This window comes from Numenius arquata, chromosome 8, assembly GCF_964106895.1.
Source record: "Numenius arquata chromosome 8, bNumArq3.hap1.1, whole genome shotgun sequence".
NCBI classification, from domain to species: Eukaryota; Metazoa; Chordata; class Aves; order Charadriiformes; family Scolopacidae; genus Numenius; species Numenius arquata.
The window spans coordinates 30721458-30742276 of NC_133583.1; the positions used below are offsets into that span (position 1 = coordinate 30721458).

The 20819-nt window shown below is 40.6% G+C and overlaps 1 protein-coding gene across 5 annotated transcripts in view; it reads left to right on the forward strand.

The window, feature by feature from the left end:
* RABGAP1L (RAB GTPase activating protein 1 like) overlaps positions 1-19269 on the forward strand; it is a 257373-nt gene extending 238104 nt beyond the window's left edge. For 3 of the 5 annotated variants that reach the window (XM_074152246.1, XM_074152249.1, XM_074152250.1), the window contains 7 exons: positions 3300-3392; positions 10723-10833; positions 13285-13389; positions 14606-14689; positions 15191-15262; positions 16655-16852; positions 17204-19269. In XM_074152246.1, coding sequence (XP_074008347.1) covers positions 3300-3392; positions 10723-10833; positions 13285-13389; positions 14606-14689; positions 15191-15262; positions 16655-16852; positions 17204-17359 — 819 coding nt within the window. In that variant the 3' untranslated portion in view covers positions 17360-19269. Of the gene's footprint in view, positions 1-3299; positions 3393-3670; positions 6796-7526; positions 7760-10722; positions 10834-13284; positions 13390-14605; positions 14690-15190; positions 15263-16654; positions 16853-17203 lie in introns of those variants that run through there. The other 2 variants (XM_074152251.1, XM_074152248.1) reach the window with 2 other exon arrangements.
* The last annotated feature ends 1550 nt before the right edge of the window (positions 19270-20819 follow it).

Genomic DNA, 20819 nt, shown 5'->3' on the forward strand with positions numbered 1-20819 from the left:
CAAGATAAACAGATGAGCAATGTTTATAAACCATATGAGTCTCCTAAATTTGATAACCATCAGTTCTAGCCAATATACCCCATGGTGCTAAAGAAAGAAGAAATCAATATTGCAGAAGCTTTTACAGAAAATTTATGAGCACACTTTGTTCAAGAGCAATCCATGAAGACTGAAGCATAGCTAGTACTATGCACTTACTTATGAAAGGGCTTACAGAGAAGTCCCTTGTTGAATTCACAAACTGTTTCAGGGAATTAAATTGGGGAATATGGAAATGGGCTTTTAAATTTTTTTTTTTTTCGTTTATTAGTGTATACCCAGAAGAAAGTGCTGTAATAAATTATCAAACTCCTTTGAGTAATGTGGCTGAATAGACAATAACAGTGAAGCATAGTCCCTGCCAAAGTTATTAAGCACCTGCTCAAGTTTATATTTTATGGGATAAGTGGATTAGTGTGGACTGGTTTTCTAATAGGAATTCCCCCCTCCCTGCCCAACCCTTAAGATAGACTTTCACTGAATTTATGTACTTTGCAATTAAAAGTTGTAGCATAAATAGATAATAACATGCATAAGTCACAATTTTCTTTCAGCAAGCACAGAAGCCATTTTCTGTGCCATGAGGTACTCCCTTACACCCTGATGCTTACACCTTCTGTGATTTGATCCCTGTTTCAGGTATTACTTACTGTTAACGTTGGTAAAAAAGTGCTGTCACACTGTTTGCTTGCTGGAGCACAGACCAGGCATGTCCCTTACCCCAGGCCACGGCCGCAGCGTTCATGGGGAGCTCTTGTAGTGGTGAAAGCAGGGCCTTATCCCTCATGCAGCCACAGAGGACCTATGTGTGGTCCTACTCACAGCTGTAAATTAAAATTGAAGAACACAAAGGAGAACATACAGGTGAGAATAGTTGGTGAGAAGAGTTACCAGGCATTAAGAAATGTTTAATTGTCAGCGAGTAGAAAGAGGAACTGTGAAGATGATGGAGAGCAGAGTTTAATGAAGCAGCTGACTCTTGTTCTTCCCTGCTCTCATAAGGTTTTTTGATGTGAGGTGTTCACACTAGTTTCTGGTGTTGTTGAGGTAGGTGATAAGTGTCATGTAGACTCTGTGCAAGTTAAATTCTGCTTCATCTCAATAGAGAATGCAAGGTGAAACCAGAGAAATAAGGCTCCTCTCAGGCAGCTTAAAAAATTAACATTTAAAAAATGAGCAAGGAGAGCTGCTGCTGCATGTGAGGCTGTGTTACCAAGAAGGCAGCAGTCATCTCTTCATGCACAGGCTCAGCAGACCCACATGGACAGCTGTGGCACAGCGCTCAGCAGAGGCATTTAGGTCACAACAGTGCTTTATATCCCACTTCCTCTCTCGGTAAGAGTTACTTACTCACATCATTACCTTTATGCTGTATTTTGCCTGTGTCTTCTGGATTATAGAGAGAACTACAATTTTCATTCACAAGTAATTTAAGAAAATCTTGTGGTTAAAGGGAAGATGATGCTGCTGCTCCAGGCAGCTGCAAAGGTGAAGCCATTGGTGGGTCGCTGCAGTGGTCAGCGGAGGCAGCCCCCGACACCCAGCTCTGGGCTGGGGTGCGTACGGCACCTCTCACATAAATGTGGGGGGCTCCCCTGTGCATGGGGGAACTGCTGGGGGGAGAAAGGATTTTGATTGTGCAATTTTTACCTTCGCTTTCCACTCTTTTCTCCCTATTTACACACACCAAAAAAAAATCTATCTTACATCTCCTGTTCCTTCAGACGATGGGATTCTTACTGAAGTATTTGTGCAACTGCGTGAATGGGAGGCTTGTCTGTCTCTCTGTGTATTAAGACTTAATCCTTATGTGGACTTCAAAGACTTTAATGAAAAGCATCAAGAATTAGGAAAATCTTTGGTTGAACAGATCATCTTCTAAGTTACACTTATATTGCACCTTTTTGCTATACAGTGCTGCAACGTCTCCCTCATCTTTATTTTCTGCTGGTTGCGTTGTGTTTAAGATTTCATCAGTAATTGTGGGCACTAGTGCTGCTTTATTAGTGCTCCCTGTGGACTTCACATGGGTTTCACTTTTTCTACCTGTACCTCCCAGAGGCTTCTGCAATGACACTGAGAACTTGCTTGGTCCCTTCCTGTATTGTAGAGGAAGGAGGTATTAGGCTGAAAACTAATAAAGGGATAAACAGCACCAAAACTACATGTAAACTCCTGTCTCTGATCAGTGGCAGTAATGTTTTGCCCTAAGGCAAGGTGACAGTGGCATGTCCTCACACCAGGAGTCAGAGAGACATGATCAATATAGGCAAGAGGAACAGACTGTATATATAACAGATCCAGGAAAAGCGTATGCTTACAAGTCATGATGGTACATCATGTTAGGGATCTCTCTGGCTGCCAGGAGATGATCCAACACTTAGCAGGGCCGGCTTCTTGTTGTTGTATGTTGGAAACAGGGTAATGCTATCAAAGGTCTCCAGAGAAAGATGGGATTGCTTATATAGCACAGTGTACCCAATTAAAAGGTGAAACTAAAGCAGAAGATCTCCATACCTTTTTTAAAAAAACACAAGTGTTCTTTGTGTACCTTGTTTTAAGTTGAAGCTGTGGTTTCCCAGAAATCAAGGGGTCTGGGACTTGACCTTTCTGCGTGGTTGTTTACCGAATTTGCTTGTGATTTCTATGAAGTCGCCTCACTGTTTCCCTGCTGTGGCTGGAAGCGAGCACTGCAGCGTCTCCACCTTTGCCTCGGAGGAGTCTGATGCCAAACTTCATGAGGGCATTGGTCACAATCTGTAATTTAGATACTAATACTCTTTCAGCAGTAAAAAACACTACTCTGATCTCTCCTGGGGAATTGTCGAGTCCTTTTGCATGCACGCTCCTTTCTTCTAATCTTACTTTTAACAGTTTTCTCGCTAAGGTATTGTTTTGTTGAATTATACCTATCAAAGCTTATTTTCCTCTTCCCTGTCCTCTCACTCCTGTTGTTCATGCTTTTTTTTTCTTGTTGTTAGTCTTACTAAAGTGTCTCTACTTCACTCTTGTTTTCCTTTAAATATTTGAATAATTAACAATAGTAGGCACAGAAAGATTTCTGTGGATGTGAAGTGTATTGGTTAGTGTTTGACATGGCTTGCTGAGTAGGGAAGGGGGGGGCGACGGGGAGTGACTTTAATCATCATCAGCAGCTTTCCAGCACTTCCTTGGCTTCCTGTTTGCAAGGAGAGCTTTCAGACAGCCTTTCCGGTGTTTCTTTAATCTTTAAATGCATGTTTTCCAAATGTGTTCCACAGGTGCCAACAAAGAAGCTGAAGAAATATGAGAGAGAGTACCAAACAATGCGAGAGAGTCAGCTGCAGCAGGAAGATCCTATGGACAGATACAAGGTACGGGACATGCTCTGTGGGAACCTGTTTCATTGGCTGAATCCCGTGGGGAGTGAGGCAGTTCCAGCAGTTAAGCAGAGCGCGTGTACTACGCTCACCTCTCTGGGATATGCCGTTGTGGATCTTAGGGAATTTAAGTGGCAGGCGAAGTTTATCCCCTTACTTGAACAAGCACTTTGAACACTTGGACATAGTGTTTTTCCAGGAATATTTCAATCACAATTTATAACTCTCCAGACATCTGCAAGTAGCCACATATAATATTTTTCTTCTTTCAGTTTATATGTTTGTAGGTAACTCTCCTGCTGTTGCACTTTTACGGGAGATCTTCATGAGACGCAGAAACAAAGGGTGATTCTCAGCTACAGACACAAAAGGAGAAAATACACATTGTTCTAGCACAAGCTGTGTGCAGTGGCATCCACAGAGACTTTTGGAAGATGAACTCTTCCTTGACTGATATGATCCTTGCTATTCATCTCTGTTTATACCAAGCGTTAGTAATTTTTTGTTAATATAATGTCTAGTACAGTGGGAGCCAGAGCTCTCCTGGGGTCCCAAGGTACTACTGCAATAGAAGTAATAGTAATAAATATCCTGCTTTAAAGCGGCAGAGAAAAGTTCAGTTATTAATATGATGGCTTGCTAGTTCACCAAAAAAGAATAGTTCTTTAATTTTGGATCAGCATTGCTTATCTTTCCAATGTATTTCCTTTTATTGTCACAGCTACATTCTGTTGCCATCGATTTTTGGGTGATGGAGGCTCTGCCTCTAGGCATATACTTCAATTAGTGCTCAGGATCCATTTATTGCTTACCCTGCTTTGAAAAATTCAGTTTTCTTTAGGTGAAGCTGCCAGAGATGAAGCACTTTACTGCCCATTGCCCAGGTTAGCTGGGAACTGTCATTGCTTATATATGCCTGTACTGTTTTCCTGCTGTTCTTTATTGTGCCTTAATATGTTAAGTGACATTGCAGTTGGTACGGAGTCTACAAGGAGTGTGGAGTAGTAAATGATCACACAGGGTGCAACAGGTTTACGTCATCTGTGAACGTAAGGAAAGCACACCATGTTCAGAAAACCACAGTGTGAAAATCTGTAGTGAAAGACTATGCCATAATTCATAAATGTGACAAGATAAAGTTACAGGTACAGAGAAAGTAAAACTGACCTTTTTTTAAGTATTTACCTGTGAAAAAACTATGTTTTGAGTGTAGTTCTTTTGATGTCAAAGTGTGTAGATTTTATTCTTTGTAAGAAATGGGATTGCTGTAACAGCCAAGAGCCAAGTGAGTATGACCTATTTAGAAAAAAACACAACTTCTGCTGACTAGGTATTTTTCCAGTGGTTCAGTACTGTGGAATTTAAATAATACTTAGAAAACAAATAAGGCTTCGTTAAACCTCTGTGGAAGCATATTAACAAGTTAATCTTGGGCTCTGGACGGTGAAGAACATTATCCCCAAGCTGCAAATGAGGATATAGAAGGTGACTGTTTGGCCACTGTGTATGTGAGTCACTGTCACAGTCAAGAGCACAGCCTGGGGTTTTGGCTTGCACTTTTGAAACTCGCTGTGTGATTTTCTTTTTTTAATTAAGCTGGATTGGGTCTGATCCTCTTAGTGATGCTGTGATTAGAGAGAGCCCCTGTAACTGGTTAGTTGCACATTAAGTTCAAAGTTCAGACGCATTCTTAAGCTGATGAGTGTCATGGAGAAATGGTTGTAAGTGCTCTCTGTTCCTTGTCTTTTTCTTTGATTTTATTTATGTGTCAAGCTGAGGTTGGTAGGAATCTACATTTTAAGAGCAGCAAGAAACACAGGCTGTGTGGATCCTTGCAGGCAGAAAATGGAGAGCCAACTTTTCTTGTCCCTTAAGTGATCACTTTGCAGCCTGTGTGTTTAGAAATGCATTTCAGTTTGGCAGCATCAGGGCTAGACTTTGCCCAGCCAGGCTTGGTTTGGGAAAGGACTGAGTCTACGCTGCTGAAAAGCCAGTATTGCCTCTGAGTGCAGCGCTGCTGTTAGCTCCCTCTGGCCTCCTGTGCTCTCTGTGTGGCTGTGCCCTGAAGGCTGACATCATTGTAACTTCTACAGTTCCTCTTCCCAGAGCAAAACGAGTTTTTGGTTTACTGCCCAGGAAGGGGATGTTTCATGAATGGGATCACTGGAGTGGAGATCCCTGCAGCATATTCCTCTTACAGGTCAAGAAGGAAACAGGCTTTCAGTCTGTTGATAATTTTTAGTTATGGTTGATAGAGTTTTTGTTGTTTGCAGCGTGTTACAGTTTTTATTGCCAGTAGAGATTTGTCAGGACCACAGAGACGTTGGCACTTCTGAATTGCCAACAAGAAGGATGTCTTGAGTAAGACACCTCCCTGTAACCTGGTCCCTAGTGGAAACAGCATGATGGACTGTTGAGAGAGTAGGAGATGGGCTGTGCACAGCGCTGGGATGGGAGCAGCCACCTCAACGGCAGTGGGGCCCGTGCTCAACTGCCATCTCAACTGCCATCTCCTCCTCCTGGTCCATCCCCGCTACACTGTCGGCGGTGCAGAAGGAACTCATGGGAGCTGACACAGCTCTTACATGTGGGTCTGACTTTCAGCCAGGCGTCCGGGGAGACCAGGACCAAAGCAGAGCAGTGTGAGAGCACGGCATGCTTCTTCCACTCCTTCCCACCACTCAGGTCCCAGAGGTGTTCCCGAGCATGGGAATGGTAGGGCTGAACAGCCCCCTGTGAAATGCCAGGGAAGAGATGCTTCCTGCCTGAGGGCAGGTGGGTACATCCAGGCAGGGACATAGGCTCCCCCAGTCCCACTGACCCCAAACTCTCCATAGGCTGCGTTAACCAGTTGCATTTTCTTGACAGGTTAAATTCACGTGCTACAATAAGCTGTGTTATGTGCCACAGACCTTCCTGCCCAGCTTGTATTTTACATGTTGACTGTGATTTGACAAAAGAGCAGTATTAAAAAGTGCCATTATTTTTGGTGTTTGTTTCCTTCTGTGTTTACAAGTATTATTTAGGAAAAGTGTAATTTTTTTATGGACAGCCTTTCACTTTATTTTCTATTGCTTATAACAAATTATCACTCACATTTTTGTCGGATAGATTTTTAAAAGGTGCAAAAGCAACTATATTCTAAATTGCTGTTTGTCACAGAATTTCATGACTTTTGGTTAAAATAAATTACAAATTGCCTATAGAAGCCAGGAATAAAAGTGAGTTACACATTCAGAAAAAAATAGCAATATAGTTGAGATTGATATTTTTCTATCTATTATGGGTTTTTTCTGTGTTTGAGAACATCTCATGTAACAGCGTTTTTGTTGACTTGATGAGAAACTGACAGAGTTGGGCTTGGGATTTTTTGATTTAAAATAAAGAGGATGTAACCATAAAAGGAGGGCTGGAGTTTTTCAAGCAGACCCTGCTTATGCACAAAATTCTGTTCTGAGAGTAGAAATGCCTTTTTCTCTGTAGACCTTGCTGTGCAACGGAGAAGTTGCTGTCTGTCTGAATAAATGTGTAATTTGGACATAATAGTCATTTGGGTGTTTGAAGAGGAAGCAAAAATTAATACACTAGTAATTTTTATTCAGAGTCATGGTAACTGTCATGAGGAAAAACGTAAGATAACTCTTGATGTGGATCGTTGTTTGTTTGTGGTTTTTAGAAAAAGTGTGCTGGGGCACTTCTGGGAGTGCTTCTTCAGAGTCAACAAACAGAAAACACCTCCAGGAGCCTCCGTGTTGCTTCCCATGAGAGGTTTTCCTGGATAGTTTGCTGTAAAAGCCTTTTAGGTTTCTAGATGGAGGTTCACAGGGTTTTCCTTCAGACCTCCTCCACAATCAAGAGTCCTTTCCAATGGGCTTACGAAGACTTCGGTTTGCCCACATCTAAAAAAGTGCATTTTACCACCACTGAGGTTCTGTTCATGCCTAAAGATCTGGGGCTTGGGTGTTCGCTCATCAGAAAATGTGACACTGAATTGCCTAACAAGGTTTGTGACTCGTTACACCCCACTTGAGTAGCAGCACAGAGAGGATGCATCATCGCCACTGATCTTGTCAGGAATTGCTCCTTGGGGCTGGCCGGAAGGGAGCAGAGGGTGGAGTTCAGCCTTTCAGTCTTCCTGAGGCTTGTGTACTGCTTTCAAATTTGCCTTCTTCTTTCCGTCCAGTGTGTGATGGAAGCTGGAGTATATCCTCTTTAAAACTCAGAACTAAAAACCCACTGAAGAATCAGCAACTTTCTTTTTTTTGGCTGTCTTTTTGGTATTAAAAATTATTTTATATCCTGTTTTCACTGTCTTTACACCAATGGTTGAAAGCAGTATTTGGTCTGTGACTTTACAGGAGGTAAGTTTATTTGTGTTTGTATGTATCAGTGGTGTTTGTCCCTCTTGGAAATGCAGTATCCTCCTTTTAAAAGCTAACCAGGGTTCACCAGCTGCCTTTTGTAACAGGAATGAGGAATTTCAGAAGGAGGAATCTCTTGTTTTCCTGAGTGTAGAAACTGAGCGATGCTGAAGTGAAGGAGATCATTTTCGTAGTCAGTAAATTGTTAGTGGTGTGTAGAGAAAAGGCAGGAAGCTGTCTGTTTACACCAGGGACAACTAGCAGGTCTGACAAGTTGGCTTATGCCAGGTTACAAAATGCTGTCTGTGATGCGAGTCCTGCTGTAACGAACCAGCTCCATCTGTTGAACTTCATGCCATTGTGAATGGTACTTTATAAAACCCTGTAAATATTTCAGAGCCACTGGAAATAGTTTGCTACATACGAAAAGAGCTATTTTCTATTTTTGTCTTTACTGTGTAATGTTAGGTTTTATTTAGACTTAAGCAGATTAAGAGTTTCTTCCTGAGGAAGGAGGCAGTTTTTCACTGCTAGATCTGGGGGGAGGAGCTGGAAAAGACAAACCATCTAATCGCGCATACTGCCCTGTGTGGAGGAAGAGTAAAGGTGGCCCTTTAAGAGACTTTCAGCTGGAAATTAAAAGTATGGTGAACGAGATAAAAACATCTCTTAGCTATTGACTGGATGCCCAAGGTAAGAGATCTTTAACTTACTAAAAACGTGTCATGTAAATTCTAGTTTAAGAGGAGGATAGCGCATTTCCAACCACATAGCTTGCTTACCCACTTGTCTGCGAATGCAAAGCAGGAACTTCGAACTTCACGTTGTGCGGCTTGCTTTGCAGACACTGAAGCTTTTGGCAAAAGCATAGCAAAAATGCTAAAGCAAACTTCTTTCTGGGTTATTATGTGCAAGTCTTAAGAATTTGCTGATTTCTCCCTCTAAGCAACATCCCTCTGAAAAGGTATTGGTGCTGCAGTACCTGGCAGCGATACCCTTCTGATCTGGTCCCAGTTTTTAGGTGAACTCAAGTCGCTTTCTGACAACTGCTCGCTGGCAGAGCTGTGTCTATAGAAATCAACATTTCCAAGATGGTCTGAAAAAATACAGAAATAAAGACACATTAGAGCCTTTAAAAATGATAATGATTATTATTAAAGACTGCAATATGGTTTTACACCTTAAAGTTTATATTATCCTTACAGAAGAATTTCACTTTTAAAAATGCCTTGTCCCGAACAAATTACACTGCAATTAAAATAAAAAAGATGTCCAAAGTTACGCATCTTTTAGCAGTGGTTAACTGTGTTAAAACAAAAGTATCTTTCTTACGGTTTCTGTAACAAAACAAGTTATTAAAAGTACAATTTTTTTTTTGAAAGGAAACAAACTTACTTTCCTGTACAGGGCAGTGCATACTCTTGTTGCACAATGGGGTCACATTAAGGAGAGAGTATTTGCAGAGGTTCTGCTTCCTGCCACAGAGGAAGCTCCCACACAGAAGAGACCTTTTTTAGCATCCTCTTAGAGCTGTAGTTGTCTTTTTTTGTTTAAGACAAGCATGCAAAATCTTCTTGCGACAGAAATGAAAATTGCAGTTTCATGGTGGCGAGTTTGGTAAGAAAAAAATATCTGAGCGTAGCTGGTGAGCAGGAGGAAGTGAAGCCAGGTGAATAATGCGCTTATGCAAAGAAACCACATTTTGTTGGAAGGTGTTCCCTGAACAACTCTTAGAAATTTTTTACTGTCTTAAGTGTTGATATTTATTCACTTTCACTGTTTTTCTTGGAGAACATAACTTACCTTTCAAGTGAGCACAGATCTTTTTTGAAATCTCAGCATGTAGGTTATTGTTCCTCAACCTATGAGTTTCAATATGAACTTGATATTTTTCCTTGAGTTTCCATAGCGCACAGATTCCCTTTGCAGTCTCCTTTGGTATGAAAGATGCACATCATTGTGTATCTGAAGGCCAGCATATTTTTTACTCTCTTATAATCCGTTAGAGGAGGGCACCTCAGTCTGTCCCACCTGGCTGTGTTCTTCTGAAGATGAAGATGGTATTTGACGTGGACATCTTTTGAATATGATTTTGTTTCTCAGCCTTAGAAGAACAATCACTGAAACTGATTTTTCAAAAACATGAATTGCTACTGTTCGTTCTTCTCCAGTGTATTTACCGTCTCTAGTTAGCGCTCTTTGTAGTCGTTTCTGCCTGTGTGGAGTGGGTAGGGAGTGCAGTGCAGTGAGGACCAGGGCCTGCAGTCCTGAAGTTCGGCATTTCGTGTTGGCCACTGAGCAGGTTCTGGGCCTGTGCTCAGGGAGTGAGGTTCCTTCTCCATCTGGCACTTTTTCTCAGCAGGTATCCTGTAAAACGTGCACTGTTGTCACTGGTGCAAGTTACAGAGAAAGTTCTTAAATGGCGATACACGTTATATGAGCTGTAGGGAATTCCATGCTAAACACTCTTCTTTACTGGTCCCACAGAAGATAGGAAGTTGGCACTGTGTCATCTACAAAATGGACTATTTTTATGGATTCCTGTGGACAAAATTTTGTAAAATGGAGCAGGACAGCTTTCTGCTCTGGATTGGAAACATTATTATGAGTATCTCTTAATTGGTCCTTGTTCACTGCTACTGGGTGGGATTTTATCTGCCTAATTTCTTTTGATGATGAGCAAGCAGAAACCAAGTGCTTTTGTGGAGGGGACTGTGTTTACTTTTGACAGAGAAACCCTACAATCGCCGTGTCACCTGACACAAACATAACCATTGGGATGTAAGTGGAATCGCTGCATTTGCACTGCTGGCTTAATTCACTGTTGTTTCCCAGAGCAGCAGTCCTGTCTTAATGTGCACTCTTGCCTTCTTGGTGTTTTACACACACAATATACTCACTTATTGCTCTTAAATATTGATAAGGATTAACTTCCTTTTCTGGTTGTTCCTTTCTTTGTGCAGAGGGAAAATCGCAGGCTCCAAGAAGCAAGCATGCGGCTGGAGCAGGAGAACGATGACCTTGCCCACGAGCTTGTAACAAGCAAAATTGCCTTACGGAATGACCTGGACCAGGTAATGCTAACAGAGATAGGTCCCAGCTCAGCCTTGGCAACACCAATTTTAGGACCCCTGCTTTGTGCTCAAGGGAAAGCATGAACACAACATTAAAAGTATAATTATTTGTGCCTTTATTTTCCTGACAACCTCACTTCTAGTCCCAGTCAGAAAGCCGGGTTTCCACATGCATGCAACTGTAGCCATTCACAGTGGTGTCTTAACAACACTGACCACTCCTCCTCTGTTGTGGATTGTTTCAGAAAATGTAAGCCATAACCTTCAGGCAGATAACAAAGAATGAACATTTACTTGAAAAAGATATCACATACTCCTTAAAAGACTAATTTCAAGGAAAGTTGCCTTGCAGAATGTCTACCACCTTTTGTGGACATGTTTTTCACAGCAGTTTAAGTACAGCCAACAAAATTCAGAGATAACCAAGTGGCACGGCACCAAAAATTAGAAAGGCTCCTCGGTGTCCTTTGATAACTTTTTGTTTCCTGTGCAGTCTGGAATGTGGAGGGCAGCAGCATTCAGAGCCCTTTACCTCAGAGATGACTGTCAGAGAACTCCATACCCAGCCCTCCTCTTTCTGGAGTGTTTTAACAGCTATTCTTAAGGTACTGAATACATGAGGGCCATACTCCACCACACCTCGTGATTAGTCCCTTGCTCAGTGAGGGCTGTAGTGCCTTTTATGTAAATGTAAAATCTTTTCCTGCAAGGGCCTCTCAATTTGATTTCCCGTAGTTACTTGGCTTGCTATATCTAACTGCAGAATCGTAAACATCATTCACCACAGTTGTGCAATTTGTCTTTCTGTCTAGGCAGATCCTTGACAGTTAGGCTCTGCTGATTTGGGTCCATGTGGTTCTAAAAATTGGAGCTGTCTTGGTGAGCAAACGCAGGCAGAGATGCACTTTGCATGATGGAGTGGGCAGTCTCATGTGAAGGCCAAAAGCAATGTGTTGAGGCGCTCTGTCTTCCCCAGGAATAGCTGTACATAAAGTAGCTTTATGTCTGCTGCTGCCCACCCTTGTTTTTTCTCGAGTATCATGACAAGGCTGCTGAGCACATACCTTTGCCAGTCCTATTCCTCGCTCTGCTGCATTGTAGCTGTCTTTCTGTAGATGGGAGTGGCTCCATGAAGTTTTCCCGCACCCCGCCTCACTACACTGGCACTGAAAGAAAAGCTTTGTGCTACTGCACTCCTCATCTGCAAGGAGGGGTGATACCGTACACCACCGCAGCTGCTTGGAGAACCTGGCGTGAGCACATAAAAGGAACAAAGATTTGTAATTCCTTCAAAGTGTATCTTAAACAGGACTTTCATCAAAAACGTCCCTGTCATCCCCAAGTTCTTTTGTTCCAAGATGTCAATCTTATTTTCCATTCTTTCACTGCTTGTTTTCCTTTCTCCCATACAGCCACATACACACTAAGCAATGCAGCAGCTCCCAATTCATCTCTTCAGTCGTGGCCCTGGTAGAGCTGCTTCTGCTACCCACAATCCCACTAACACCCTCATTAATAGTTACCAGTGTGGCAGATAGATAAGCTAATCTAATTTTTCTGCCAGTAGTGGTAGAAAAATGAACTGCAAGTCGGAGACAAGTTCTGTACTGTTATTCATTATTTACAATGCCATTTTCCCTCTGGTATTTTCAGCAAACTAAGTATTACTTGACTCCAACCCTTGCCTGTTCTGGCACCTGGTTACTGAACAAAAGGAGTGGTGTGATGCAGTGTGTATCTCCCAGTTGGGGAGGTCAACAGAATATAGCCAGACACTGGGAAATACATTTCTCTCCTGGCGATTGGTGAGGATAGCGCTCGCAAAAACAAAGTGTTCCCAGTACGTTCCACCATAAGCTTGGCCCTTCAATGAGAGGAGAAGGTTCATATTCTCCAGTACACACACAGTTTCAAGTTTCTCCAGGTAATACTGGTTTGCACTGCTAAACAACTGTTTTATCGGGTGGTCCTGTTTGTCTCTTTTATACTTGTCTTCCCCCAGACAATTCGTAAGGCGGTACAGTGCAGGCACCTAATGTTTTCTACAATATCTGGTTTCCCCTCTTACAGATAAAAAAATGGAATGTTATCTGAAGTTACACAGGAGCTAAATCATGCTGCCTGCGTTTAGATTAATATTGTTCCCAACAAAAGTATTCTATACATCATTGTTTGATTAGGACATAGTATCTATGCTTACTTGCCATCTGGGCATAGGTAAACCTGTGGCAAACGGGTCCTTTTGCACAGTTGTTGAAACACAGTGGAAATGACTTAGAAAACAGCTACTTAAATAGGGAATTTCATATTAAAAATAGGTTAGGTGAGCCGTCGGAGGGCAGGAAAAGGCAATGCTAGAACCTGAACCTGCAATAGTTCTGAGATGTATGTGCCAATATGTTTGTATTGGCACAGATAACATCTGATTTACAGCAGCATTTCTAATTCTAGGCTGAAGACAAAGCCGATGTTTTGAACAAGGAACTTCTCCTGACCAAACAGAAGCTAGTGGAGACTGAAGAAGAGAAACGGAAGCAGGAAGAGGAAACTGCTCAGGTAAGGCGTTCTCCAACTTTTCCCATTTAGCAAGTAAATGCAAGCAAAAGGACATGCAGAAAAGCATCAATGTGTTGCAATTGTGGAAAGGATTTTGTTGTCAAAATGCAGTCACAATTAAAAATTTATAGTGCCAGGGTAATTTTTTTTCTTTAAAAGTATGGGGTTTAGTGTCTTCCTTGAGCTCTGAATGTTAAGTTTCCCATACCTTTTCCTCTTCCCAGTATTGTAATAATCATTTTCACTGGTGGTGAGCAATCACAACTAAGAGACGTGATCAGAACTCTTGCAATTATCTAAACAAGGAGCTCGAATAGTTGTTGCCTTCTAAGAGGCCATTCTGGATTCAGCTGCTGGTTCACTGAAATAAAGCTGTGAATATTCCTGTCTGAAGCTAGAACCAACAGCAGAAGAGAGTTGAAGGTTGGGAGAATTTTGCTGACTAGACCTGACCTCATATTTCTTTGCAAACATTTAGTCTTAGTTTTCTAATCCTACGTATCTAACGTGCTGAAAACTGACACACACGAAAGTATGTTTCAAAAGTGATACCCTGATTTTTATTTTTGCCATTCGACAGCTGTGACTACAACAATCAAATGGTAATTCTTTGTGTCTCTCTAAAATGGAGGTTGCCAAGTTCTGTGTTCGCTTTAAACAAGGCCTTTTTCCTACTGAAAGGGCTCTCAAAATGTAGTGGTTCTGAACGGTGAAGGAATGAGTTAGCTGTATTTTCATGCAGCACCACAGACCAAAAGAGACTTTTCTTCTCCTGTTACAGAGATGAGAGTGATGGTGCTGAGAGATTCTTCTCCCTGTTCCATCTCCAAACAAACAAATAACCTGTCTGCCCATACCTGGTGGGACCGTGTGCAGAAAAACCAAATCAGTAACACCTACTTAATAGTAATGCTCTTGTTTCGTGTTCTGTGGACCACACTGGTACCACCATTTAGTGCAGAGGAAGATAAATACGCTACAGGAGAATTCTCTAAGCAGGGCTACACTGTATCACCGTATAGACTTTTTGGTTATAACTGAATATAATAAGTATTTGTATACTGAGTAAATCAGACATCTGTCTGAAGAACTGCAATTGCGTAAGAAGAAGCTGTAGAACTGTTGTAAACACAGCAAGACTTCGAGAGAACAATCTGATGACGCATTTTGAGAACTTCTTTCAGTGTACTGTCAACTTCTCTCCTTGAATTCCTAGCTGAAGGAAGTCTTCAGGAAGCAGCTAGAGAAGGCAGAATCTGAGATCAAGAAAACTACAGCCATTATTGCAGAGTATAAACAGGTACTGCTCTAGAGACGCTTTCTCATAGTTCTTCTTTCAACGTGTTCTGCGAGCTGAATTTTCAGAGTTGCAGGTCTCATCCTTTATATAAATACACTATGTTTTGGTCTTTCAGAGAGCAAGCATCGTAATTTGTCATAAATCTTTTTGTGGTTTTCCAAATAGTCTCTAAATTAAGGGAATCGGGAATAACCTGTCTTTCATCTAATTTTTAGTACTGTAGGGTGAATGCTTCTTTGCTGTGTGACCTAATGCAGCATAAACGTTATAAACCTATTAATCCATAAAATGTTCTGGTCTCCATGTTCAGGTTCTGTATTGAATATAACCATTTTTTTTTCAGTCTCATTATCAGCAGCAGTGGATTTGTTAAGGGAGGGAAATGCATATACCTGAGTGAGGCAGAATTTAAGAAATGTTGGCTCTAACAAAAATAATTGTTAAAAAGGTCATATTTTAGTATAGTGAAATTTAGCTAACAGACTGCTTTCTTTGCTCCAGATTTGTTCCCAGCTGAGTACCAGGCTGGAAAAACAACAAGCGGCCAGTAAAGATGAACTGGAAGTTGTGAAGGTGAGAATAATGCCTCTACATATGGGATGTTTCTAATCCAAGTACTGCTAGATGCCAGGGATACAGAACAAAAAGTGAATTGAAGTTCAGTGTAACAACAGCGGTGTCCACCCAGCTGCACTGATAGCCTCATGTGCATTTGTCATCAGATGTAAACAATGAAAGGTTTTATTTCCCTTCAAGGTTCTTTATCTTGTACCAGACAGGATGGAACTGTCAAACTGAAGTGCATCTAGTACTTGGCTTTTCTTTTTCCTGTTGAAATGTATACTTTTGGCAAAAAATGTAGAGAGGCAGTATTTACTTAAATGTTTTAATTAAATGGGAAAAAAAATAATAAAATGCTCTCTAGAAGAGAAAATGTGTTGCTTCTCCAGTGTGCAAAGCGGAGGGGTCAGAATTGGCTGAATTGGACAACATCTCTATTTGGGTTTCTGTAATTTAAGCAGAGTTGGCAGAGCTTGGGCCATCCCCAGAATTTCCATAGTAGTTCCTGTCCCTGCTCTAAACTGCCTTAATCAGGAACATCTGCACTAGAGGTAGACATTTCCTGATCAGGTAATAATTCCATCCCTCTGCTTTGTCACTACTGACTAGGCAGAATTGTTTTCCCTCTGCTATAGCTTCTAGTTGTTTCTTTAGTACTCAAGCTGAACCTGATTTGTTGCTTTTTAGTGACTTTTTTGTGTTCTTGATAAAAAAAAAAACCCCACCAAAATTCTAGGATTGATGTTCCTATAATCTGGTGAAATAGCTCAATATCCCGTTTTCATTTGTGCGAGCCAGGCCAGCTCTGCTACATCTTCAGCCATGAGTAACTGGTTCACCTCTCCAGGTAGCACGAGAACCTTACAGTTGTGTGTCAGACATTGCTGGCAAAAAGGGACAACCCCTACGATGCTAAACAAGCACCAACAGGACAGCACTGGCCCCTGCAGGGGGCACAGGCTGCTCGCTTACTTCCGGAAATATGGAAAAGCTGCCTGACATTCTTTAAAATACAAAAATCTGTATTAAGTTGGTCAAGTGCTTATATGGAAGATGAAAAGTCCCTAGAGTGTAATTTACTCTTCTGAATTGTGCTGGCATAAATACTGCAAAATATTACAAAGCCTTGGTAGCAAGAAGGCTTGAGTAATTCTAATCTAGGAGCAAAGTCTCTCTGTGCTTATACAGGATTGCTAAGTAAATTTTAGGAAATTTTATACTGGTTAATTACCCTGGAAGTTGTTAGTGAACTTCTCAAATTCTTTTCATGTCAAATATGAAAACTACAGTACTAGATAATGGGAGCACTACTGACAGAAAGGCAATCTAACAGAAAAATGGCTCTTCTAGGAGGCAGAGCAACTCCTGTTACTTGGATTAAAATGAGCTTTCTGGGTATTTCAGGGTAAAGTGATGGCCTGCAAACACTGCAGTGAGATTTTCAGTAAGGAGGGGGCACTGAAGCTGCCTGCTGTAAGCACGGAGAATAAAGGCATAGAAACAGATGATGAGAAGGATGCACTGAAGAAGCAGCTGAGAGAGATGGAGCTGGAACTTGCACAGACCAAACTGCAGCTTGTGGAAGCCAAGTGCAAAATTCAGGTACGTGTTACCCCAGTGCAGCAGCGCAGTCTCCTTAACGTCACTGAGCTCAGTTCAAAATAATTCTGAATCATGTAAAAAATCGTTCCAAAAACAAGCATATACCAAGCTATACAGTACCACTGTATAGCTGTGAACTTCCAGAACGATTTTTTGTCTTGAAAAAAAAGAAAAAAGGTTTTAATTTGTATATTTAAATATCTTCTGGTGTTTCCGCAATTTCAACCTCTCTTGTCTCCCCAGTGCCTGGGAGGTTGCAAGGAAAGCTCTGGATTGCAGAGACTGAGTTTGAGGATGCTTTTTTGTTAATTAATTGGGTTTTGATCAATTCTGACTATTCTGCTTTCTTAGGAGCTGGAGCACCAGAGAGGAGCCCTTATGAATGAAATCCAAGCTGCCAAAAACTCTTGGTTTAGCAAAACCCTGAACTCTATCAAAACGGCCACAGGCACTCAGCCACCGCAGCAGCCTCAGCCGCCCCTGCCACCCAAAGAGGGCAGCACATAGTTCCAGCCAGACCCGATACAAGAGCACAAAGATCAACACAACTGAAACCCTGGAGGATTCTTCCAGTGGTCTCTCCTCTTGGGGAAAGGACAAAAGGCAGGAGTGCAGGCTTGAAGTGAAATTCTTCGGTGTTTTTCATTCATTCTGATGTGACCCTTTCCAAAGGGGGGAAAAAAAATAATTCCTGTTTTCTGTTGAATTCTTACTTCCCAAACTGCCTTGCTGAAAGCCACGTTTCTGATACCTTCATACTTTTACACTTTATTTTATATGACTAGATGTTAAATAAATACTTCAAAACTAGGTCTTTAATACATGACTAATTATTCAAAATTATTTTTATCTTGCATAGAAGGTTTTTTCTTCTTCTGGAGGAAGAGAAAGAATGGAAAATGTAAAGTACTGAACCCTAATCTCCCCATAGAAAGCACAGTCTAATAAGTACTAGTGTGTGTGTGTAGGATAACTTACGCCCTGGGACCATCTCAGAAGTTTATCGCAGTGACTGTGTCCTGCAGAGAAGCACTTTTTGTAAAGCTTAGGCCATAGCAAAGATAGTCTTGTGCTGTCTTGGCACAATCGTTTATGAGCTTCCCTGATATTTTCTTAGTTTTGATTGTTTTTTCTTCAGAAATGCAAGTAGTGCAGTTCTTTGTAGCACTGTTGTTTAAAGGCTATTTACACCTGAACTGGAATTTACCATCAAGCTATCGAGTTCCCTTTTTTACTTCATGTTTGTACTAAGAATTCCAAGAAATGATTTCTCCCACTGGGATAAAGGGAAAATCTCAACTTCTATTTGATGTTATTTCTGAGAAGCTGAGTGAAGACCTTGCACAGAGTTGACCTTTTGTGAATCCTGTGCAATAAAGGGTGGGTTTTATGAATAAAATTAATGAAAACCTTTCCCTGGGTCTATATTCAAATTCTGAATTTGACACAGAAATGAGGTATCAAATAAAAAAACCCAAAGGCTTGTGCAGCACTGATGAATATTAACATCACAGAAGCAAGATCTGTTTGCTAGAAGTATTTGGTTAGGAAATGCCACGTTGGTATTACTTATTTTTATAAAAACAAACATTTTCAAGTGGAATATAAAACCTAGACTTTCCCCTGGGGTAGACTTCTCTGATGATTCCCAAACTTGTCTGGTTGTTTTATATCTCTTAAGGTAAGAATATTCAAAAGCATTTGTTTTGATTGAACATAAAGTATTTATAGAAATACTTATTTCATGCAAAATTAAACTATTGCTTGAACTGATGGAATATTTTTTTAATTGTACCTGTCATGTCTAAAGATGGTCTTGCAGATAAATATCATTGCTGGACTAAAGGTTGTGTATTAATTGTTCCATTTACAAAATTGTTCCAGGGACATTAGTTATGTTTTGATTATTATTTTTTTTTAATTCTAAGGAATGCCATACCTTGTCAGTTTTGTACAATAAAATTTAATGATACCCATCCTTGTGCTTTGTTGTCAAGCATAATTGTGAATTATTTTAAACAGGGTAGTAAAAATTGAATGCTACCTGTGCCAAAGAAACGATTCTGAAAGGCAGTCAGCTGTTTGAAGTAGAGATCAAAATATAATCACTATCCTGACACAACTATCCTGCAACAAAATTCTCTCTTCTAACTTTAAAGAGTCTAAAAATGTTAATATTTTAAAATGTACCTGTAAGAACAGTGATTATCTGGAAATGTTAATACAATGAGAAAAAAGAGGAGAAAAAGCAGAAGTAATTTCTTTTGCAAATGTTAACAAAGATCTTTTCCCCTGGTCACTTCCTTGCTAATATTTGCATAAATATTTCCATTCTCTTGACTGTCTGAACCTAGCATTAGTCATTCACCAGTACTGCTTCTCACTTCAAATAAACTGCGTAATACATTTGAACTGACATTTAAGCGTACATTTGATTGTCACGTTTGAGAGCACTGTGCTGATGAGTGATATGGATTGTTTGACAAGTGTCCAAATTTCTCATTTATCTTAAATCATACTTAGAAGTGGATTTAAAACCTTGATTGGAAAAATGCAGTAATAATAATTAAAAATATAGTTAAGACTGATTCCCTGAGCAGCTGAGTTAACGTGACAACTCACTGCTGCTCAAAGAACTCACCCCTCCAGCACCCTGTTGTACAGTCATGTCCCCATCCTTGTTAGAGCACTTACTGGAGATGATTAAAAATAAAATAAAAAAAGGTGTGGGTGGATTTCCCCCCCGCCCCCACCCCGATTGGTCTTTTGCCAAGTTATGAGTTAAATCATCTCAAAAGGCCCAATGAGTGCACGTGGATCACGGGAGTGGGACTTCTGCAGTTCATCAAAAAAGAACTGTTAAACAAGCTCACCACGTTTCATGGAACTGGCTTTGACACAACATCCTCTTTCTCAGTGTAGCAGCTCTCTGACTTTGGAAATTGAATTTCTGTGACAAAAACATTTTTGCTACCTGTTAGCCATGATGATTTCAAAACCTTGTAGGATGGAAGCTGACTTACATCAGTAAAAGAAAGGTTTCAAGGCAATGGCTGCATTATCACTCTTGGCAATAACATAAAGGTAGTAAACAATTTTCACCTTCTATCTGTAGATCCAAGGTAGCGTTTGTAGCAGTGGCATTTGGAAGAGTCATATTTACATGGAAACTGTGTCCTTTCAAAATTACTGAAAGAATAAGAAAATAGCATTATCTTGATGAATAAGCAGTTATATTCAGAAACAAGGAAAGGAGCAAGACTGCAGGATTAAACCAGGCAAGCTGAAGTTCTACCTGCTGACTGTACATGCTATTGGGAAACTTGGCTTCCTGTGAGAAAAAAAACATCATCTGGGTTTTAATTGGCCCTTTCAGCAGTGTGTGACATAGCTACATGCACACATATCCCAGACCGACTGATCTGTCAGGGATAGCTTGCTCTTTGTTTAGCTTTTCAGCAGGAAACATCATCAAAGTCTCACTGAAACTATTGTTTTCATGTGGCACTGGAACAGCTAACGTAGCTCCTAACTCTGGAGTGATTAGTAATTTTTTCTTGAGTCAGTATTAAACTATATGTCCACATCAAACTTACATTAAAAGTAATTTGAGTTTTATAAATATGTATGTGGAACTAAATCTTATTTTTTAATTTTATTGAGAATGCACAGTTCTGAAATAAAGCCTTTACTTTGATTAGGGACAAACCTCCAAAGAATATTTTTAGTACAACTGTTTTATCTTGTTGGATTCTAATCTGTTCCTGAGATGCCGAATATGGAAGAAAAAAGAAAAGTACTTTTTTCACTTTAAAAATAAGTTGGTTTTACTTTGACTGTAACACTTTACAGGATAAATGAAGCAAGGCTGATTTAGTTACATAGTACCTCTGTGAACTAGTCTTGTATTCTCTTTGTGAATCAAACTTAATATTCTAAAGTAATAGGACTTATTTCACTTAGTTTA